Raw genomic sequence first — 24610 nt, 5'->3', positions numbered from 1 at the left:
TTTTAGGTGTGGCAATGGATAATTAATTTATACCCACCCACCTACCTCTATGCGGTATGAAACCTAAGCCATGGGGGGCAAAGACTACACTACTGATTATTTAACTTAGAAAATATAATTTTCATAAATAAATACCTATATATTATTTACTGCATTTTTGCATTATTTCAGTAGGCTACCCCTTTATAAATGTAGACCCAAAAAGTGGGGGTAAAGTCTGTGTACAGCATAACTAGTCGAAATAATCCTTCAATTTCAAACTATGGGGGTGATTTCCAATGTAAAAGTGAACATCCTTGGTGCATTTAGTGGTCAAAAGTAGGATATAAAAGAGAGTTCAAACACCGCATCCCGCTGACCCCGCAGACCCCGCTGACCCTGATCCCGCAGACCCTGATCCTCCTGATACCTGATCCCACCGCCACCACCCGCCACCGCCGCCGCCGGTCGCGTACGTACGTGACGTATATCCCTGCCCTACCGCCAGACCACCTGATACCTGATCCCACCGCCACCACCCGCCATCGAAGCCGCCGGTCGCGTATGTACGTGACGTATATCCCCGCCCTACCGCCCGACCTCCTGATACCTGATCCCACCACCACCTCCACCGCCGCCGCCGCCGGTCGCGTACGTACGTGACGTATATCCCCGCCCTACCGCCCGACCTCCTGATACCTGATCCCACCGCCACCTCCGCCGCCATTGCCACCGCCACCACCGCCACTGACGCCGCCACCGCCTGACACTAGCGCTACCAATGTTTCCCACTTTATATTGTCGATCAAAATCGTTAGTAGCTGAGTATCCGTTCTAGCAGCAAGTCGTTTAAAAGTGTGTTTTAGTGTTTAAAAATTATTTTAATCATGGCTGGATCAATCAGAAACATGGAAACAATTTACCAGAAGAAGAATTTTACATATATTCCACCAACACCGCCTGCAGAGCTCATCGACTGTAGCAATTTTACACTAGACTTCACCGGCCGTAAGTTTTTGAATGTAGGTCTTGATCCTACAGATGATTTCAACACTATAGTGCAAATAATAACACCTTCACGATATGTAAATATGTCTACCGAATTTCTAAAACGTATTTTCTCACTTAAGGGAAATATATTGTCGTTTATACTCGAGCAACCTAAAAAATACAAGCGAAATTTATTTCTGGAAACAGAAATTATTTCGCTATCTAACATGACGTATCAAGGAGAAAATGTGCTAGTGATTGAGTCGAAAAGACAAGCTGGGTGTCGAATATTGTTAAATAGGACAGATTTAATGAAAATGCAATATTTAGAATGGTCAATTCATGAAACGGTCGTTCGAAAGTCAACCATCATACGGCCAGTTGTCTTGCAACAGTTTGAGGTTATTGGAAATCATTTGGACCAGGAATTCACCAATGTGAAATCACCACCGAAAAACAACGATGAAATGATCGTTTTTATCAAAAATTTAAATGACGATAAAATAATTGGATCAACTCCTAAAGAAGACATGAACTTCATCAGTCAGCTCAAAATAAATGCTACTACTCAATTAGCTGAACAATGGGCGCAACGATGGAATGGTGAAACGTCACCCGAGGTAAACCTTTAAATTATATCGTTTGTAAAAATATTTAACGTATAATTATTATTTTATAGTTATTCACCGAATCTGAAATGAGGCTCATATCACCCTTGTCGCCACCTCAATACTCAGCCATGTCTCCAATGCTATCACAAGCAGGGGTAATTTATAACTTATTTATATTGAAATAATTTAAGTATTAATTATAATAATTATTTTAGGGGACTGATGAGGATCGTGGAATTGAAGAATTTTTAACACAGGCGACATGGGTACCAACCCAGTCATTGGTAACATTTAATTTTTAAAATAAATATATATATATATTAACAAATTATTATTATTTGTGTAGCCTATCAGTACACCATCGTTCGACTGTTTAGACAATTGTGGGCAGTACCCTCCATGGCATGATAAATACATCGAATCTACAAGTCCCGCAGTTGATGAGAACGACGGGCCGACGTCTTTCAACCACTCGCCATCTATTCTCGACTTCACAGGCGGCAAGCCCACGAAAAAATTAAATAAGCGGAACGCTAAACGCAAATTATTTTAATAATATTGTTTAAATAATTTTTGTGTAAAATAAAAACAAGCGTGATACTTAAACAAGTTTTTTCATTTATTAGATTAAGGTTTACAATTTATATTTAAAACAAGGTATTAATTACAAGGTATAAAAATAATTATTAGATCTAAAATATTTACAAGGTTTACAATTTTCTAACATCTCCACTAAACGGATTGTAAGTTATAATCTGGTCATGTAGTATTAAACAATAAGCTTGCAGTCTTTTCTGGAATGACGGTGTCCGTTTCAAAGTCTATTCGTAGGTCCACGGTCGATGATTTCACGTTATCATTCTGGTACGACAAATCAACAACGACGATTGGCACATAGTTTTGAAAAATATGTTTTGATAACAATGGTTCACAATAATCTCTCTCGTAATACGATTTTTGAAAGTCTGTATAAGCTTTGTAGAGTATGCTGGTGGTATTATTTTTAAAATCAGCTCGAAAGTCTTCATATGGATACACCTCGGAGTTTAAGTGTACTTTAAGATTTTTTAGTTGACAGTGATCAAATCACCCAGCGTCGACTTCGATATTGTTTTTTCTACTTGTCTGTAATCCAAACAAAACAAATCTAGGTTTTTCGAGCAAGCTGATAGACTTTACAGTCCACGAATGAGAAGTGTTTCTAGGGAGCACGGGATACTCGCATAGATCCCAGGTCCTGAACGCACACGACAGTGTTTTACGAGAATCTAATACTTTCAATAACTTTAATTTTTCTTTATCACTGACTTTGATAATAGGCATCTTCCAAGTCACCTTAGTCAGTTCAATAGTAATTTTCTTATTTTTCTCAACGTTTTCGGTGGCTCCGGTACCCACAACATGTATCGCATCGAGGTCGGTAGATGCGCGATTTAAAATCAGTTGCTGATTGCAACTGAGTAATATTTTCTTATAATCTTCGCAAAACCCAAATACATGTTTTAGTGGAATGCATCCAGAAAAAACATTGTTGGTCATAAAATTTTTATTATCTTCGCTGTCCATTGCCGAGTCCCAAGCCGCGTTCTCTAACGCATTCAAATCGTTCGGAGTATACGAGCAGTATGCTTTCAAACATGATGACACTCCAGGTGATTTCAATTTCTGTATTTCTATCCCGTTTATTTCATATCGCATCTCAGAGAATAAAAATGCCAATCCGTTATTTGAAAAACGAACTTCACCAACTGCATCGGCAGGTTTATTTATTTTCCCCTCGATGTAAATATAACTCTCACACGGCAAAGTGTAAGAATCCATGTTTTGAACATTAATTCTAATTTCTTCATTGTACGATAGAGCGGCGCTTGAATACGGTGTGAACGAATGGTAACTCTTTTGAGTTATTTTACAATCGTCGACATAGTCGGCCGTCACGTCTAAATATGAGTCATCCATCATTGTTAAGAACGAAGAAAATTTAAATTATTTTTCGTGAGCTTGATATTTTTCGGTTTAGATGTAGACTTCTTAACGGCAGGCGGTATACTGATAGGTTTTTTGATTGAAGCTCTTTTTATATTAAATTTGAGCACCATATCCACGCGTTATTTGTAAACGAATTGTTATCGGTTCACCACGCAGATTAATTAGACAATCGTTCTGATCTTTTAGCACGATATTTACTTTAGTTATTGAAGTCGTGTTGAGGCCGTAGAAAACTGGATGCCTAGGTACCTCGACGATTTTATATCCCGCAGGTACAGTAGGATAAAGCTCGTGTATGATCTGGCTCGGTGCTCCGTCACAGAATGAGCCGGTGATTAAGTTACACTCTACTTTTATAGAGTTTATTTTCATTATGTTGACTATATTTTCAGATTCGTGAGTAGCACCAGTAGTATATAGTACATTTCTAAATCCTAGCAATTTCGCTATGCTATTCTCGACTCCTAAATCGACTTCATGGCTGCACGATATCATACACTTTAATGTTCTGCTGTTTGCTTTTAATTCAAAAAAACTGACATAGTCGGGCATCATTTTTTGTATAATAGACTCTAACTGATCCAACTCATACGTCCCCGTAGGTATAATTACGTACTCATTGTTATTGATCAAATTACGGAAGGCAATAGTATTGCAACCAGGTTCTATGTTTGGTATAGAATTATTTGTCTGTAAGCTTAAAAGACATATCTGTGCAGTATTTTCTACTTCCAACGGAGGAAAGATCTCGCATGACAAATCACTAGAGTTTCCGTTTAACGTTAATGTGAACATGACAAAAATTTTAAACACTAGTGTCCACAGTTTGTAGTATTATATTTCTGCTCTTTGCTGTAATTGAAATGTATGTTGCATCCGTGAAAATATGTTTGTACTTCTAGTGGAGGTGGTAAATTTCCAAAGCTGTCGTAATATACGACTTTTTTCCGATTTTTTTATACGCTACCCAATGCGTTCCCGTACCGGTTTCCGCGTCCAAATTAATAATCGCTGATTCCTGATGTTTAGGACGTAGAGGCAACTTATCTCTGGTAAACACGCCGATGAAATGAGGTAATTTCATCATACGAGCATATTTTATCAGTTCGTAATCGTACAACGCTCTACTGGGTAACGTGGCAATTAGTTTTTTGACTTTCTATACTTTTTCGCTTTTGGACCACTTTTATGCGGTGTTTCTATTTTATACGAGTTACCTTTATACGGCGTGAGATATAAACCTTTACCCAAATGGGATGGAGTGTTTCTATTAAACTCATTGGCGACCTTCACAACGTTGGCTACGCCGCCAGTCAGGGCTCCCAGAGCTGACAACTCGGCGAAAATCGGTATGAGTGGTAGCACACCGCCTTTTTTCGGAATATTTATTGTTCGTGGTACTTTGGTCTTCTTTAATTTGAATGTTTTTCGCGCAACGGCTACACATTTTTTAGTCAATTTCATCAAGTTTTTTTCTCCGACATTTTTCTTGATAACATTTTTAGTGGCTTTAAGTGCTGCTTTGTATCCACACCCGCCACCGATTTTGCGTTTTGCTTTCATGGCGGTAGTTACGCCCCAAGCCACAGCTTTTTCTTTTAGACTGGAATCTTTTGACTTGAATCTATCCCAGGCACGCTGCTCTAATAAATAATCGGCTTTGTTACGATCTGCGATAGAGTTACTCTGATCGTACGCAATATCGTGGTCTCTACAAGCAGAGTCCAGTGGGTTTATACCTTTATCACCGCGAGCTAATCGTTTTTTTAAATTTGTACCAGGTCCACAGTATTGATAACCTACAAAGAAATATTATTATTATTTAAAATAAAAATTATTATTATTTAAAATTCTGGACTTACCAGGCACGTGAACTTCCAACGGCAATTTGTTTATAAGCGTGTTGATCAGACCACTGCCTTTATTCTTGTTGCTTCTTCGAGCGAGTGACATTGTGTACTGATTACATTCTCGTCGTTGCTCAGTTATTTATAATGAAGTTCATCAAACAAGGAATAAAACTCACAGTTGAAAACGTGGATCCACCTACAACGTTTATGAAACAAAGACATGGAGCGCTTCTACCTAATACGATACGTGCGCTTATCGTGGGCCCTTCTGGCTGTGGGAAAACTAATTTAATATTTACCTTATTAACGCATATAAACGGAATACGATTTCACAACGTATACATATATTCAAAAACATTGGATCAACCTAAATATAAAATGCTAAGTGATATATTATCAGATATTGATGGTATAAAATTATTTACATTCTATGAAAACGAACAAGTTATTGAACCTGAGAAAGCTTTACCAAACTCTGTGTTTATCTTCGACGATATTATTACTGAAAACCAAAAGATTGCGAGAACTTACTTCTCCAGAGGTCGTCATAATTTAGTCGATGTTTTCTATCTGGCTCAGAGTTATTCAAAAGTGCCAAAACAACTTTTGCGCGATAATGCTAATTTTATTGTATTATTCAAACAAGATGAGACTAATTTAAAGCATGTATACAATGAGCATTGCTCTGGTGACATGTCATACTCGGAGTTTAAAGACTTTTGCACTTCGTGTTGGCGTCTGGGAAGATTTGAGTTTATCGTCATAAACAAAGACTGTGAACGTGACAACGGTCGATATCGTCATGGATTCAACACATTCGTCGTTATATAAAGTGATGTCATTGTGGAAATGATTCATTCACAGTCATGGCTGCTAGCGGTGATGTACTCGGGGAACTGATTAAAGCCAAAGAAAATATTAAACGCAAGTATACAGCATTGAAACAAGGAAAAGCCGATATTCATTCATTAGTATCGGAAACATTAAGTCCGATTATCGAACCATTGAAACAGCGTTTCGATCCATCAACATTTCAAGCTCCATCCGTTAATGAAGACAGCATAGAACATAGTGTTGGGGATTCATTCAAAATAAACGACTGGTATAAGTCTTACGATATAGACAAAACGTATGGGCCTAAAATACAATCAAATGGAAGTGTACACTTGGGTGAAAAAGAAATTAAACTCGTTGATAATACGCTAAATATTGAAGATATGTCATATCCACTAACACAAGGACTTGGTAATTTAATATTTTCAAAAAACCCTAAGCTGTATACCAAAAACGATTTAAAAACATATAAATCAATATTAATTCAAACATCAGCCCATCTCATAGCAGACGGGACAAAAATTAAAAGAGGTGGGAATAAATACACGGATTTAATCCAAAATCTGTTTCCATCGGGCGCTGGACTGTCAGTCAAATTACAAAAACATAATTTAGTATACTGGAACGACCCTAACGAGCTAGTCGAAAGGTTGAAGTTACTATTAGCGTCAAAAGCAGCTGGTAATACAGGAGTTTCAAACGAAATACTCTCGATTTTCGAAGAATTGCGTGAAGCAGGGATAATAAAACATATTCCAAATGTCTAAACGTGAAATCTCAGTCGAATTACACAAACCAGCTAGAAAAAATTATACAAGGCGTAGGGTTAATGTTTATGGCAAAAACGATCTATGGCAAGCCGACTTGGTCGAAATGATACCATATTCGAAAAAAAATAAAGGGTACAAGTATATTTTATGTGCGATAGACTGTTTTACGAAATATGCTTGGGCAATAGCGTTAAAATCCAAAACTGCTAAAGAAGTTTCCAGTGCAATGTCTAAAATACTGCTCAAACGCTCACCAAAACTATTACAGCTCGATAATGGTAAAGAATTTTACAATTCAACATTTGACGCGTTGATGGGGAAGCACAACATACACAAGTATTCTACGTACAGTACTATGAAGGCTTGTATTGTAGAACGTTTCAACCGCACATTGAAAGAAAAAATGTTTAGAGAGTTTACGGCACGAGGTTCACACGAATGGGTTTCTATTTTACCTTCATTGATTAACGAATACAACAATTCAAAACACAGGACCATAGGCATGACACCAGTGCAAGCTGATGCTAATCCTACGTCAGTAAAAATTAAACAAAGAAAAATTATTACTGGAAAAATTAAATTTAACGTTGGTGATAATGTTCGTATAAGTACATATAAAGGTGTATTTGCAAAAGGTTATTTACCGAGCTGGTCTACAGAAATATTTAAAGTTACCAAAATAAATAAAACTTCTCCCACTACTTATCAGCTACAAGATTATACTGGAAAACCAATTGCTGGTTGCTTTTATTCAGAAGAAATATTGAAAACAAACTATCCGAATGACTATTTAGTAGAGAAAATTATTCGTAGAAAGGGGAGCAAAATTTTCGTCAAATGGTTAAGTTTCGATAATACGCACAATAGTTGGATAAATGCAAGTGACATTAGAAAATAGTGTCAGTCTAGCTACAGACATGAACGTGTTTGGTAGTTCTCAGTCTGGTGAAACTAATAAATTTTTAGTAAATCTCGAACAAATTGTTAAATCGTATTCGAATAAACTAGATAAAATCGAACATTTACTTGAAGAAAATCATAAATCTATTCTATTTCAAGAGGAACAAACAGAAAAGTTAGAATTAACGTGCATAGAGATTACAGAGCATATGACAAGAGGCGAAGTATCATTACAATATATCAAAGAAAGTATAGATGATATTAAAAAATAATACCAGCTATACTGAGCCGTCTTAACACTATAGAAACTTATTATAAAGACAAGCCATAATGTCTTCATCCATCTTGGACATGCAATGCGTTCTTGGCTTGAACAATAAATACATGATTAAAGAAATGTCTATAGTAGACACAGAAACTTGGGCGACCCAACACTGGATTTTTAAACATTCAAAATCGATGGAGGACAACAAAAGTCGTAAAACTAACAAGTGGCTGGAACGTAATTATCATCAACTATCTATAGAATACGGTGACATAGAGTATGAAGAAGTCGATAGAATATTGAATTCATTAAAATTTAGATGCATTTACGTCAAAGGCGAACAGAAAAAACAAGTTCTTATGGAGTATATACCACACGTCGCACTCGTCAACATTGAAGACTTGGGCTGCCCTCGTTTGGATCAAATATGTGATGACGAAACTTTACCTTGTTGTATTTTTCATATGGATTTTAATCCAAAACAATGTACATTTTACAAAGTATTTGCTATAAGGAAATGGTTTATAAATAATTCTTAAAAATTTAATTGTAAATATACAATATTTTTTTGTCATGTAATAAACATGTATTATATTTTAACTTTGTGTTTTTTATACATGGTTAGAATATTTATATTTTACACAAATATATACATTAATCAGTATTATTTACAAAAATCAATATTATTTACAAAAATCAATATGGACGGGTTAGGTTAGATGTAAAAAACGCTCTCATTAAATCTTAATCTTGTTCACTCCATTTCACTCCTTCAGCATCCACCTCAGAGTCGAGTTCCGGCCAAACGTCATCTTCCCTATAAAATTAAAAATATTATAAGATAAATTAAAATATACAATTGTATTAGCTTACTCTATAGAGTAGTGGCCGTGAGCCAAGGTATGTATTTTATCGTCCAATACCACTCTCTTATCATCAAAACTGTTGTAAGTTAATTTGTTCATCTTTATAGTATTAAGTTGATGATTGAATGATCGAATGGAGAAATTTTGATGGTAGAAATCGAAGTCAGTTTCACCGAATAAACACTTTTTATGATTTTCAAATGTCATGTGATTTTTAATAACATGACCTCGGATGCGTTTTGCTTTGATTTTTTCTTCATCATCCAAAATGTATGCATAGGACTTTGCTCGAAGGGCTATAAATTCTCTCATAATGTGCCCATCTGTTTCATCAGAAAATAGCCCGGGAATCTTCTTTCTCTCAGCAATGTAACACGGATGGTCCTGTGGTAGATTTTACGTGTCCATTCGATCGAGCAAGTTAGAATTATTCACCAGATCATTGTAAAAATCATCGTTCTGAATGTAGTATACCAGTGAATCTACGATAAAATTATTATTATTAATGATATATCACTATTTTTTTTTTTTTAATTTATTAATTTACCGGTGTCAGTGTACATCAGCTCGATTTTATCGCCATAGTGTTTTTTCATAACGTTATAGTGATAGTCGTACATCAGGGTCTTTGAAATGTCAAGTACAGCAAATCCTATACAAAATATAATATATAATATAGTGACTAATAGAAAATTTAAAGTATATTTACCGATATAGATAGGTTTATCAAATTTAATAATTTTGTTCTCAAGCTCCACAGCGTTGAGATTATCATTATACCTAGTACAGTGCTTGAATGTAGTCTTATTGATCAACTTCTGCAACCTCCTCTCACACGATACTAGCTCCATCTTCATTTGCTTGCGTTTTGATTCCATAGTTTTCCCTGTACAAAGTAAAATTTTAATGTTTTTATATGTTTAGAATGTTTATTAGTAATCTACCAAATACAGCGTTATTCATTAGCTTAAAGAAATCCCTCTCAAAATCGTTACCAGCCTTCTTCCTCATCTCAGTGTTAAGTTTAATGTAATCTGCCAACCACGCAGACTGGTTAAACTGTATCAGTCTATGTACCTATAAAAAATAAGAGAAATGTTAAAAACCTGTTTGAAATCTTATAAAATGCAGATATTTACTTTTTCAACTATTAAACCGTTTTTAATCGCCTGCTGCAGGTTTCTATAGTGTATAACGTAGTTTGTTTTCTTTTCAAATGTAGCCATCAGTTTTCGTACCTTTGATCCACGCGGTATACTATTTTGTGGTAGGAAAGGCAGGTCATTATGGTTATCGTGCAACTCTTTCGGATAGGATACATCTACTTCATATACCCGTCCTATATCCGATGTTGCTGTCAAACCGTCCAAACCATCCAAGTTGGGTTCAACCCAGTTGAACCCACCATACGGCATGTATTGAGACATTGTCCATCCGTACAAGTTGTTACCTATAAAGTTTATAAAAGTTATAAAATATTTTTAAAAAATAAAATATTTATACTTACAGTCCTGGTATATCAACCACGATTTCTCCTTCGTCTCATCATAACCAGGTGTCTTAGCATTGTTGGCCTTGGCATACCGCATGCTGGCCTGCACCAATCCACCACGGATACCTAAAAAAAAAAATACAATATTATTATTATATTCATATTTTATAAATAATATACTGACCATTCTCATACATCAAGAGCATATCGTAATCTGTCAGAAGTTCCAACTTCTTACCCGTATACTTCAACATTGTGTGGAAACTTAAACCGGGTGCAGTGAAGTAGTAAGCGGCATCCAGGTTATAAGTCCTCATACAAACATCGCGAAAGTTTTCAAAAACGTCCGCCAACAGTAAGACGTCGATTTTTAGGTATAAATCACTGTAATCACCTAAAGTCTTGCAATTGAAGTGGTTCTAGACCTGTAAAACACAATAATTTTAAAATATAGATCTAAATAAGCGCAAATCGTATAACATACCTCCTTGGCGTGATCGAACTCTTCCTCCTTTATCCCCGACTCAGTCAATGTGCTGTAAAAGTCTCTCTTCCGTGGTAATAGCCTATCGTTCAACTTGTCCCAGCTATCGGTGTACTCATACGGGTACACCCCTTTCCGCGTCACGAGTGGCATATCATCTTCAGTGAATACTTTGGCGGTTTCTCGAAAGTTTTCAAGAGCTGGTGTTATCAGATTTTTAGCGAGTGAAGATAGACTTGTTGCCATGAAACGGAAAGTATCAATAAACCGAATCGAAAATTTGCTTGACACATATTTCGTAAACGAAATATATTTTTCCTCACTGTTGGGTATTACTTTTATAGTTTGGGTGTCATGACCAAGTTCTGTGACTATCAGGTGTGCGTCGTAGTTGGACAAGTTGTGGAAAAATATCGGCACAAAGTTTTGTGTTTGCAATTTTTGGTTGCATACATTACAAAGTGCTTGACGATATTTTCCTGTGAGATGGCAATGGTCAGCATAAATTGCAATGCGTTGCTGCTTCGTGAGCCTGGACGTCATCCGCGGACATGTTTATGGCTATATTGGTCTTTAGTAATTTTTCAATCTTTAACGATATATCCGTCACGGTATCGACGAAATGTCTTGCCACATCAGGTCGACTCTCACTTCCTCGGTAGATAACTAGTGCTGTTGGTATCTCGTGTCTCGCTAATAGCTCTGTCGGTACATCTTCACTCGCCTTCACAATGAGCCCATAGCTCATCGCTTCATGTTTGTGAACAATCTTCGTATTTCCCCCCTTCACTTCGTCCTTCTTAACTAGCAGTGTCTCAAAATCAGCATAGATGACAAATGGGTGTCTCACTGTGTTTTTCCACGCATCAAATTGCAGACACTCACCTTCTTTCGGCATCACCGGTAATATGGGCTTATGTATTCCACATATTAGTTTATGCTCATTCATAGCCTCCTGCCCGCTCAACTTGTGTTTATATATTTGATTGTCGAAACTCGTGAAACACCGCTTACAAAAAACAACTTGGCCGTTATGTCTAGTTTTTTTATGTCTCATAAGTCGTGAAAAATTTGATATAAACACGTAGTGTGTGTTGTCGTCGTCCGTCACCGACAACAAGTCGAAATGGTTCGCCTTCTCTTCATCGACTACGCGTAGCGGGTACACCTCGTATGTTGGATATTTCTTAGGTGGTTGAAACTTATTTTCGAGGCCGTAAACATTGACAGACACGTTCGGATTATTTCTTTCAAAAATCTTTACTTGGTGAAGAGGTGTCGGGAAGGTGATACCATCAAAATTATATTTTCCTTCGTGTTGACGATAATTTTCATTGACACGAAATTTATTTTCTCCTACAACATGTTTTGCTAATATAGCCCACTTGAAACATTCCTGGTCCGTGTTTTGAGGGTTGATGGTAGCTCGCTTATTTTCGATAAACGCCGGCAACTGAATATAAGACGAACCGGACATTGGTGTATATTTATATACCACCAACAATAACCCGTCTATACTTTCTAAGGTAAACCCGCTTCCTCTACTAGTATAAGTTTCTTCCTCCTTCAACAACTTCATGTACGCTCTCTCGATAATCGCACTAATGTCGCTATCTGAGAAAATTTCGGTCGCTGATGTTTTAAACGCTTGGTTCTCTGACGAATTTGGAACGTTGGGCCGATTGTACGTAGCCTCAAGCTTCAAATTAAATTTTATCGGGTGGTCCCGTACGTGTGTTTTCAATAATTCGTTCAGTTCGGGCTCGATCGATCGGAGAAACTCGGTATAAATCACTGAATTATTAACATTTTTGGCATAGTACCAAACTATTTTTCTGCTTGATGAGGATGAAATCTCAACGAAACCGGAGGACTGCACTAGACTCATGCGTGCCTTCTTTGCCCTAGCTGCTGACGCGGTATTGGCGGTGGAAACTCGTTTGCCGTTTACGCCCGTAGTTGTATAAGAGACTTAAAAATAAAATTTAAAAAAAAATAATTTTCTTATAATAGTAAAAAAATTTTGTGTATCGTTTAAAATTAAATGTATCAACCGGTGCAACCCACCAGCATATAAATAAAATTTATGATTTATACGAATCTTTGAAAATTATATCCCATCTATAATATTAAAAATAAAACTAACCTGTTTTATCGTCTTGAGCTTTTTCAAATTCGTCCATAGCTGCCATGCAAATCTCGTCATCGGACATCATGTTCGAGCCACCGGCCGGGATATCAGGGACAAATATTTGAGGGGCAAACTGTATGTCTCCCTGTGGAGCAACGCGAGGCGTGAATTGTATAACACTAAGTGGGTTGAGCAATAACCAATGCAGGCTGACGATGAGCCGGAACGATACCTATAAATATAATTAATATTGAACATCCAACATAATTTCACCAGTTATTTAAATTGACATTTTCTTTACATGATTTAATTTTCAAATATTTTGAATTTTTTTGAGATATTGATAGACGACTGAAATTTTCAATTTTTCTGAAAATTTTTTTTTGAAGTGTCGATAAAATTTTATTGGCCCTATTAAAATACTTGAAAATTCAATACAAAGTTTCTCATAAGTTATTCTTATAGTGATTAAAAAATTATAAGAATACATAGCAACAATTTTTTTTTAATAGCATTTGAAGTTCAAATATTGACAAAAATTCGTCAACCCATGAATATTTGCAAATTATTTTGTAGTTCAAAATTCATAAAATTGTTTGTATTTATATCTAAGGTTAAAAAATTCAACACTAAATTTTCCATAAGTTTTGCTTCGAATAGCTATTGAGAGAATTTGAAGGGCCATTATAAGAAAAATGTTTGAGCGTTTGAGTTTTAAATGTTTATGAAATCGCGTAACGATAACGATTTATCCTCAAACCAGGTACATGTTATATGTATATGTATGATAATATAAGGTATTATGAATTATGATAACTACATGCAATGTTTTTGGAAAAATTGATTAACCATGCCTTATGCAAAATGCGTCCTAAAATATTTGTTTCAAAATAGAATATATGACAATATTTAAATATAATATATCCTAGATTGACAAATCATCTCCGTTCAGAATCGTTTTTCGTATACAATGATACCTATCATTGCATTCAAATTTAACCTACCCTAGTCAGAGGTCCACCCCACTCCCTAATGTACAGCAGAGCGACATCCACTTACCCGCTTTTTTCAAATTCATAATATATAACCTAAATCGTTCGATATTGGTCGCATTGTCTTTAAATCTCCAAGGATCAACGAAACCTCGCCTCGGGATCAAATTCATGTTTTTGAAAAATTTGAAAATTGATCCTAAGATAGAAAAATTGGCAAATCAAAATTTCACGCCAATTTTTTTTTTTTTGAAAAATTCACATTTATAACCTATTTAATTCAGTGAAAAAACTTTTTCCAAAAATTGTTGCAAATTTTTTGAGGTTTAACAACTTAGTCAGAGTACACATTTTTTATATATTTAATGCCTCAATGGTTTACGAAAGAATCGCAAAAATATTGAGTTCCAGCAGATAATCGAATATTTAAACTAGTTTAGAATGACCTAGAATGATTCTAAACGATTTCTAAACTAATTCGCTGACCTGTTACAACAATTATAAATTAAAGCATTTAATCTTTTTTGACGAATAAAGTCCCTCAAATTGCTTTTGTCACTTAGTATAGAAAAAGTACCTATTTTCGTTGATTCGTTCACAACTATAGTTTATATATAACAGGTACATAATTACCTTAATAATGTAATTTTTTTAAAATCAAATAAATAAACAAATATTTGTTAGTTACTAAAATATATTAATTTATAATTTTTTGGAGATGAGTGTTCAGTTTATGTGAATAATTTGGCCATTGGCTGAACTAGGGGGGTGCACAAGTCCCCTGTCCAAGTTTAAAATGTGCACTCCCAAAAAGGGGGAAAATGACTGGCCATCGTCATATGAAAGTATACCAAAAATGATGAAAAAATACCCTTTAAATAGTTGGTCTAACTTTTTTATTTTTAAATTATAGGCAATTAACTTTTTTTTATCAAAACTAACCTATCTCTCATTTGTTTATATATCTTAAAAACTTTTCAACATTTTGACTTCATTTTGGTATTACAATAATGTTTTCTTTTTATCCTGTTAGAAAAATGTCTACCAGAAGTAGTGCTTCGATTTCCACATATTATATAGGTAGTATCTTTTTTTTATCAAATTGGATCCAGGTGGTACTTAAAGAAAGTAATTTTTTGATTCTCTCTTATTTAACGCCACGGTAAAAATCACTGAAAAATTACGAAAGAACTGGATTTCAATTTTGCTTTGCAAAAAACGCTTTATTTATCACCATAGAAACGAATAATATTTAAATATCAAATAAAATAAAATATTCTTTCGTCCGCTCAGAATCGTTTTTTATCGAATGTAATCATTGCATTCATATCGAATACTGTAAGACTACACTATCCTGTCCGAGGACCGAAGGGACGATGGACAAACTTTCTACACCGCAATGTTGACCTACTCTTTTTTTAATTTTAAATCTATTTCAGTGTTATATAAACTACAATACTACATAGTACATACACGCAATTAAACAAGCAATGTGAAAATTATTATTATTAAATGGGAAAAAGTTATCATTTACTAATTAACTCGTAGTAAATATTAAATTATTTGGAGTACCTACCTAATCCTTTTAAAAATTCAAATGTTTGATAAAAAAAATGTTTACTTTTTCAAATTAATAAATCGGCAGGACCTAGGATCGACTGGAAGTTTTTTGAGGACAGGGTGAAATGTGCGGATATATATTATTAAAATGGTTAATATATATTCGTGGAGATCATGAAATTTTTATTTGAATTAAATTAAAAATAATTATATCCACCAATTTTATTCATCTAATAAAAACATTGTCTACAATATTATAACTGTAGACATAGCTACACAGTTTAACACATCCATGTAGTCTTGTGTAAAATACTTTTGAAAAGTGTTTGGAATAAATACTCGAATACTTATGAAAGATATATTTTATATTTTGATTTGTGTCACTCTATTCTTTCAAGGGCTACAACAAAGATTTACCAATTCATAAATATTAAATATTGAGCGATATATAACAAATAATTTGAAAAGTGAACAAATTTCAAATAAATATAATTTTAATTCAAGCAAAATCATGTTAAAATATTTAGTTCTCATTTTGATCATTTAATTTTGTTAACCTATAAATTGTATTAGGTACCACTATAAAAACAAAGTATGTATGTTGTATATATTTTACATTAGCAGTTATTTTTTTTTATAAATGTAATATGAAAACTAATGGAATGAATGGTGTGGTGGTGTGGCGGCTTTGCCCCTATGGGTCAGTGAGCTTTTCACTATTTGTGCACCCCAAAAAATATTGGTCTAGTTGCGCCCATGAATTTGGCATTAGAAGTTCTTTTCATCACACATTATGGTAAAAATTAATTTAACATGATAAATGTTAATTCTAAAATGTTGTTGTGTGTTGAGGTATATGTTTCATTACTCATAAACTTAATGTTCATTTTAATCGAACTTAATTTTCAATAGCTTATGATTACATTCTATAATTCTCAAGCACTGTACTAAGGGGTGGCGAGGGAAGGCTTTAGCCCTCTCTAAAAATGGTCCAACCCAAATAAACCAAATATAAAAAATATAACATAGCCCCACATGTTATTTTTATAATAGATAAATTATTATTTTTAAATACTTATAAAATATATTTTTTAATTTTTAAAAATTAACAAGTATTTTATTTATTTATTAGTTAGTTTATTAAGTAATTACTAAAAACAATAATTTAATTTATATTGATCAAACAAAAGTAAAAAGTACCTAGTTCAATAATTCAATCATAAAGGATCATCATGTTATAAAACTAAAACTAAATATAATTTAATTTGTACATCATTTTTAAAGTAGTTATTTTAAGTCTGTATTTAAATATTTCCTTATTTACATAAAACAAAACAGCCTTTTAGCCATATAGGTAACATTAATAAAACATTGTACCTACAATGCATATATTATCTATTGAGAACTTAGAATTAAAAAAATTTGGTATAGTGTTATAAAATTTAAATGTGTGGTATATGTTAAAATAAATTAAATTATATAATTAAGTAATCTCTTTTGTTTTTGAAAAAAATAATGCATAAAATGTATCTACTCAGCTCAGAATCCCTTGAAAAAAAAGTTTAGTGCCAATGTGCCATGCATTATTATACTATTATAGTTAAGTACAGTATAGTGTAGGAATATTGCAAGAATTTGGATTTGTTTTTTAAATTAATGTATTATTTTGATTATTCGGTTTATTAAACACAAAAGAAATTCACTATATCAATTAATTATTTTATTATCATTGTAGCAAAAGAAAGGTAATGTGTTTAGTGTTGTATATTAAGTATGTTTTCTAGCAAACTGTTTAATATAATAAATAAATAAATATATTTATTGTAGAAACAGTAAATAATATAAAAGAGAGAATACATTTGATATTTCCAGTTTGTTCAGCACTTGGACCATTAGAACTCTATATTTTTCAGATATTAAATCCCTTAAAGTACCATCTGCTAAATAAAGTGATGTAGCATGTGACAATAATCAATGCATACAATGCCTTGTATACAAACAAATCTAACAAATTTTATATACTTAGACAATTAAAGCAATTATAATATTTAATATGCCTTATTATACCATTTATTTTGTAATTTGTAGTTAGTATATTGATAACCATTAGTTATAATTGATAAGCGGTAGTTAGGTTTTTAGATATTTTAAAGGCGAATAAAAAGGATTTTAGTATTTTTATGTTGGCAAAATTGGTCGGGTAAAAAAAAGCAATATCTTATGCGGGAATTTTATTTTTCCAATGTTGGCTAAACTGATCTCCCGAATTTTGATTTTGATGATATCAGATATCTGCTGTTATCAAAATCGGGAAATCTGTACCAGCCCTAACAACTTGGTTTCGAATTGTTTATTAGAAGTGAAACATCAATTATAAATGCTTATGGAATAAATAGATTTTAATTGTCATTGTAGGTAGGTAATTTAAATTATACCATGCACAGATAATATTACAAAATTTATTTGTTACTAGCTGGGGTTACCCGGTCTTCGCCCGGGCCATCATTCGATTATCTATAGATATTTTATAGTTATTTTTATTTAACGGCAGTTGTTAATATTATAAACTTGATGTATATAAATAATTTTAAATATAACGATTATCCAATGATGGTCTGGGTTCGTCTAGCTTTTCCGCTTTATCATATTTCAACGAGTACCATTCATAGAAACTGATAATATATAATATATATTTTATTTAATAAAACGTATATTTTTTTCCACTATGTATTTGATATGAACACCTATTTAATCAAATAATATATTTGATTTATACTAATCTTATGCAGTTGCTAATTTTAAAATTAAGAATTTTAATCAATTAGTAAGTAATTTGAATAAAACTAGAGTTGGATCTATACATTTTTGGAAAAAATTGTATTTAACAATTTGCTTTTCTCGAGGTTTTTCTTATATGGTTACACTGTTTAGTCAACGGGAAGATGGCAGCCACATTTTTGAGTACCTATAAGGTATCTGTTCGCGCCGGCGGTAGTGTCGTAAGAGTCCGTCCAAACCGACCGTCGCTCAAACCCACACACACACGCACATTATTATATTGTTTTTATTTTTGTATTAATTACGTGATTGTGATGAGTTATTATGTAATATGTAGATTAAGTAATAAACGCGTTATCGGTCGCCGCCGGTTCACCTGTGCCGACTTAATTAACACGGCCGTCGTGACTTTTTAGTCTATGTACCATACGTTGTCCAGTCAACAGCGGCGTGCACAAAAATATTTTAATTCTAAGTCGCGAATCGACACCTTTATTGTTGTGCGGGCGCTAATCGCCACTTTTTTATAATTGTGTGGGCGCGAATCGCCAACCTCTATATTACGTCGCGAATCGACACTTAAATATTGTATCATAAATTGTTAGCATCGGTGTGCGTAAAATATTTTTTATTATAATTGTGCGGCGCTAATCGCCATTTATTTATTATACCTCTGGGGCGCGAATCGCCATTTACTTTTTATATTGTGTATCGTGTGTCGCTAATCGACACATCATATTAAATAATGTGTGGGCGATTAGTCCACCTTCTATTTTTTGTAATTGGCTCAATTGCCAACTTGTGTGCCTCCGTTTACCCTTGTATTTATTTAGGCTAGGTACCGGCTGGCCAGCAGAGCACCACCGGTAAATTGTGAGTTATTATATTTATTTATTTATTGAGCCAGACAGGTAAATTAAGTATAGTTAATGAATTGATATTATTATACATTGTTGGGCCAGAAGGGCTGTAGGTACTATATTATATACTGTTATAGCCATAAGAGCTTGATTTATTTTTTATATTATATCTTTATACATTTGTGTTGCTGTGATTTTATAATATATTTGTGTTATTATCATTATTATTGTGTATTATACAGCAACAGCAACTATTACGAAAAACTGTGTTACCATTTTATATTATTTGTTTACCTGTCTTTACACACCCACACATATACACCACCTACACACACCACCTGCACACTAGTACTCACAGGTCTTGCTCGGCGAACCTGTCCAATTTCTGTTGAGTGCTAAAACATATATACACACAAAAACACAGGTCGGTCGGTGCGACAGATATCAATATACTATAGGCGTAGCGGAGTGCGCAAGGTGACCGGGCTCACGTTCTATTGTTGTAACGTTCCCGGCGCAAACAGTATCCTTACCGTTGTAGTGTCGGCGCGTCTAAAAGAGCACGACAACTATTCAACTCCTTAGGAAGGAAAAAATAACACAACTTTTATTGTTTAAGGTAGCGGCGGTAGCGCCGACTGGCTTTTATTCTCGACGTAAGAAAACGTAAACAAAATAAAAGACTCGACAAGTCTCTTAGAGCAAACTATATAAAATTTACGGGCACTATGAGAGACGACGCATGAGTATCGTCACGAGGGGAGCGCGTTAACTCGTAATTTTGGTACGGAAAAGATGCTCGACCGAACGGCGTGTGTATGAGTTAAACGTCGTGAGCAAAGAAAACGTTACTCTCCATCGCCGTTGGCCTCGAAGCCGACGGCTCGAGGGGAAAGCATAAAAAGAATTCACAACAGCTGTGAAACAGTACAAGTAAAAATACGATACTATAACAAACAAAAGAATTAAATAATTGGTATAACATTATATAATACGGCGAGGTACAAAAGGTATATAAAAAAGGTTCAGAGTTCGCGACTCGTGATATGGGGGAACAATATTGTTTTGTGATAACTGCGCGTATATGCAATTTTCTATAATTATTATTAGTTTTTTTTAAATTAATATTGGTAAACATTTATTTTATGGGTAGAAGATCTTGAAATTGTAATACAAGGTTTTAAACATATTGTTACAATAGCAGTTGAAAAATAAAACAAATTCATAGTCACAATTTTTTTTTTATAAGCGTTCAAAGTTTGAATGTTGACAACATATTATGTAAAAACCACGAAAATATGTAAATTTTTTTATGCTAGAAATTCATAAAAAATTTTCTTTTTAAATCTAAGATTTGAAAATTTTATACAAGATTTGTAATAAGTTTGTCAATCTTTATCATAAAAAAAAATGTCTACCGGAAATTCAAATTAAATTTTTATGAGCATTTGAAATTGAAATTTTTACAACATTGGATTTTCACTGGATTTCACATTTAGCGATTTCCTTATTTTGGTGTAACTCTAAAACAAATGACCGCAGATATTTGAAATTTTCACTGAATGTTTATATAGGCATTTTCTATATTTGATAAAATTTTCAAAATATTTAGATTTGTTTTGAGCTGTTTACTGACATTTTAATTTTTCAACTTTTTTAGTTTTTTTTTCTATAAATATCGATAAAAATTTATTTGTTCGGTAGAGAAGCTTGAAAATTTAATACAAGGCTTTTAACACATTTTAACAATAGCAGTTGAAAAATAAAATAAATTCATAGTCACAATTTTTTTTTTTACAAGCATTCAAAGTTTGAACTTTGACTAAATACGTAAAAATTACGGCAATGTTCAAATTATTTTGTGCTAGAAATTCATAAATAATTTTATTTTAAATCTAAGATTTGAAAATTTTTCATAATCTATAATAATATATCCTAGACAGATAAACCGTCTTCGCTCAGAATCGTTTTTCGTATACAATGATATAATATCATTGGATTCAAATTTAATTCCATCCATTACAGTAACCCACTTGTAAACTACTGTACAGCAGAGCGACATCCACGACTTACCCGCTTTTTTTTTGTTGCCCCTTCGTGTAAAATTCCTAAATACGGCCCTGGCTCTAAGGGCGGTACAATAGTGGCTAGGATAGACCTAAGGTGGACTATTCGCGAATGTAACATAAGAACTAAAAGAAGTGAACGACTGTCAACTAAAGTGTTCGCCATTTTTATGTAGTATATTAAAAAACCATATTCTTGAATTGGTATAGTATAACGCGTGTACGTTACCTAACCTATACCTAACCTAACCTAACATCAGACACTGTTCGACTAGGTACCTCTGCACGGTGGCCGACATACGCTATCATAGGGCGACATTGTGGCAGTGGACGAGGCAGTTCTACCGCTCGTGACAGCTCGGGCCGCGCACGTGGCCTGTTCGTGTTGGTTAGGTCGCACAAAGGTTATGGTACGCGGCGGAAATTGAAATATTTTCCACCTTTAGCGATGTACAGGGCCGCCGACCAGCATACGGACGTGGACATCAGAACAATGGCCGCGTAGAAATTGTGGCTGGGAATCTCCGTGGTCGTCCAATCGCAGTCCAACTGGCTGTGACCCCGAGTACCGATACGACTACGGGTGACGTCCACTTCTTTTAGACGTCTGGCCGCCAGCGTGACGCCCCACAGTGCTGGATACCACCGGTCCGTGGCCCGTGCCGTCACGAGCGGCAGAACGTCCTCATCCAGCCACCGGCGCAGTGTGGCCCTGCGGGAGCGCATGTTGGCCGCCGTGGCCGTCGTGAGGTAGTCGAATAGCGTCTGATGGCAACCCGGGTTTCGGACGCCGTACAGCACCGACTTCCCCTGGCGCCATGGCACCACCAGCGAATTCGGTCGCGTGTCGTTGTCGAAAAGCGGTACGGGGTCGGTGTACGCGTCCTCGACGTCCACGGGGCCGGCTGCCGTTTTTGTCGGCCGCACTTGCCGCAGCAAACCATAACGGCTCACGTCCACGCCACCGCAACTCGTCCCCGCCGACAAGTCATCGTCACTGGGCCGAACCGTTGATCTTGGCAAGCGTTCGGATACTCGCCACGTCATTGACGACCCGTCCTCGTCGGACTGCTGATCGCTCATTATCGGTTTCGACCAACCTCTGCCATCCGTGCCCAAAATGTGTCTGTTAGGCACGGTAATATTTTATTCTGTTATAGCCATAATAAAAACAATTAAAATCATTTAAAAGTATAAGTATACACTGCGAGACGGTTATTAGATTATACGATAATAAATTAATAACCGTACCAAATGAATAGTATTTAATTTTGTGAAGCAGGTTTACACAAATTAATTAAGTACACTTAATTAATGGATGTGAGTTATAATTGTAAACGTATGAGTTCGGGGGTCCTATAATAATCGTAATTCACGTAACGACTAACGAGATCGGATGTAAATAGTACGATACGCGATACATTATTATACTACGTTAAGTAGTTCAAGTGGTTGATCATGAGGTTCGTGGTTGTTTTACCTATACATGTTGTACTGTCGCAAACTTGGCAAAGTAGCCTAAAAAACCGTTTGCAATCATTTGGTTGTCGGCTAAAAAAACAAATTTATCGATAAGTAGGGACATTCGTTCACAATCGTGTTATAAAAAAGGTAAAACGTTCGCAATCGTGTTATACCCGTTTTACCTATTCACGTTGCCCTGTAGGCAGTACCTACTCTTAATGATGTAGTCATCCTTTTGCAAATTACTCGAGGTTTAAACATTTAAATATAATAATTATTTACATTTTTACTAACACTGTCTTGTAACGACTAACAACGAAAAAAACACTAACTTGATGGTTTTATCAAGGTCGTGTAGCCGTTTGACCATCGAGTATGTGGCCCGGCCCGCGTAGTACTGCTGTTTGACACGTGGCAACAGCTCGGTGTGTAAGTACCCTCCCAAAACGTCCACGACTAAGATCATAGCGCGTTTCCTGGCCACAGACGACACGATTTTCTTCGCTTGGCCTTTGATCACATCGAAGTATTCCAGAAATCTCTCACCGTCGCTGAAATTCGTACGGGGAATCAGCAACCCGATCGACTTACGGATCTGGAGTTCCATACAATCGGCGTACGTCCAGGTCTTCCGATTGACGTCCGTGAGCTTGTATAGGACGGTTCCTTGCGAGTCCGGACTTTCGGTACCACCAAAGATCAATAATTGAAACAAGACTATCAACAGCAACACGTATTCATTGACCAACCGATATTGTCGTCCGTACTTTGCGTGACGGCCACTCGGCATTGTATAATGTAGTGACGGCATGTGAGAAAATATAAATTAATAAAACAACAGATATAGATACAGATTAATATTGAACTTTGAACTTTGAACAATACATTATAAATAACAAATAGAACCCACGACACTTAACAAATTGTATATAAATAAAAACATACAATCATACAAATCAATAATAATTATAACCATGGAAACTAAATGAATAGTAGTCAAACTGTCGGTTAACTCTTCAAGTCAAAAAGCTTTCACTCACACAAATATATTATCATAATGCAAAATTTAATGTCGTACCATTCAAAAACATATATCACGCGTGTGGTGTGAGTACCTACGTAATAATTCCATGAGTAGTATATTTTGGGGCATTCTGGAGCTCCTCCCCCTTAAATTTTACATGTAAAAGCATAGGCTTCTCTGTATAGGCAATTCGTAGTACATGCTTCATTAATAGTTTTCCATTAAGTACATTATAGGTAGTTAACCAGTCATTTGTTCGTTCATGGCACACACACACACACACACACACACACAAATTCGCACATAGTTTCAAGTACACACATTCCATTCTATCCCTAACACCTTTTCTCGCGCCTTTACCTCATTATACGTCTGTACGACTACACACCTATAGAGACATGTCCGAACATATTCGAGACATGTCTGAGTATTGTCGATGATTACCAGACAAAAAGTAGTGCATTAAGTAAAACGAAGCCAGTCCGTGTATTACCGTCTATGTGTATTGTTGTGTTTTGTCGTCCGAGTTCTAAAGTGTTTTTAAGTGTATTCAAATATTTTACAAATATTATAAAAATTTAATTATTTATTTTTCTTAAGCAAACGCCGTAGTTCATTTTTCCACCACTAGTTTGATATTAGCTCATGCGTCAATAATTCGCTTAGATAAAACTATTTCATACTGTTATTTAAAGTACAAGATAT

General features: G+C 34.9%; 4 protein-coding genes and 2 pseudogenes across 5 annotated transcripts; 1 reads left to right on the top strand and 5 right to left on the bottom strand.

Annotated features, from left to right (window-relative positions):
* Positions 1-795: 795 nt before the first annotated feature.
* Positions 796-2133, top strand: LOC149058023 (uncharacterized). The gene is made up of 4 exons (XM_089219867.1): positions 796-1589; positions 1649-1735; positions 1796-1864; positions 1927-2133. Exons 1-4 carry the CDS (start codon positions 867-869, stop codon positions 2131-2133), a joined length of 1086 nt encoding a protein of 361 aa, XP_089075993.1. The 5' UTR covers positions 796-866.
* A 533-nt stretch (positions 2134-2666) lies between these two features.
* On the bottom strand, positions 2667-3542 carry LOC149058022 (uncharacterized). The gene has a single exon (XM_089218285.1). The coding sequence runs from the start codon at positions 3540-3542 to the stop codon at positions 2667-2669; it is 876 nt and encodes a 291-aa protein (XP_089074411.1).
* Positions 3543-4712: 1170 nt separating this feature from the next.
* LOC149058021 (uncharacterized) lies at positions 4713-5532 on the bottom strand. The gene is made up of 2 exons (XM_089218284.1): positions 5432-5532; positions 4713-5368 (listed from the first exon to the last, which is right to left on the bottom strand). Exons 1-2 carry the CDS (start codon positions 5520-5522, stop codon positions 4713-4715), a joined length of 747 nt encoding a protein of 248 aa, XP_089074410.1. The 5' UTR covers positions 5523-5532.
* Positions 5533-9057: 3525 nt separating this feature from the next.
* Positions 9058-10481, bottom strand: LOC149058020 (uncharacterized; annotated as a pseudogene). The gene is made up of 5 exons (XR_016190397.1): positions 10194-10481; positions 9999-10131; positions 9764-9940; positions 9602-9706; positions 9058-9536 (listed from the first exon to the last, which is right to left on the bottom strand). The product of XR_016190397.1 is annotated as an uncharacterized LOC149058020 (transcript).
* A 54-nt stretch (positions 10482-10535) lies between these two features.
* On the bottom strand, positions 10536-13261 carry LOC149058019 (uncharacterized; annotated as a pseudogene).
* Positions 13262-21822: 8561 nt separating this feature from the next.
* On the bottom strand, positions 21823-23671 carry LOC149058018 (uncharacterized). The gene is made up of 2 exons (XM_089218283.1): positions 23214-23671; positions 21823-22543 (listed from the first exon to the last, which is right to left on the bottom strand). The coding sequence occupies exons 1-2, from the start codon at positions 23669-23671 to the stop codon at positions 21823-21825; spliced, it is 1179 nt and encodes a 392-aa protein (XP_089074409.1).
* Between the last annotated feature and the right edge of the window lie 939 nt (positions 23672-24610).

Source organism: Diuraphis noxia, unplaced genomic scaffold, assembly GCF_037042655.1.
Source record: "Diuraphis noxia isolate RWA-SAM2 unplaced genomic scaffold, SU_Dnox_SAM2 contig0002, whole genome shotgun sequence".
Classification (NCBI taxonomy): domain Eukaryota; kingdom Metazoa; phylum Arthropoda; class Insecta; order Hemiptera; family Aphididae; genus Diuraphis; species Diuraphis noxia.
This window is presented reverse-complemented; position numbering and strand designations above follow the sequence as displayed.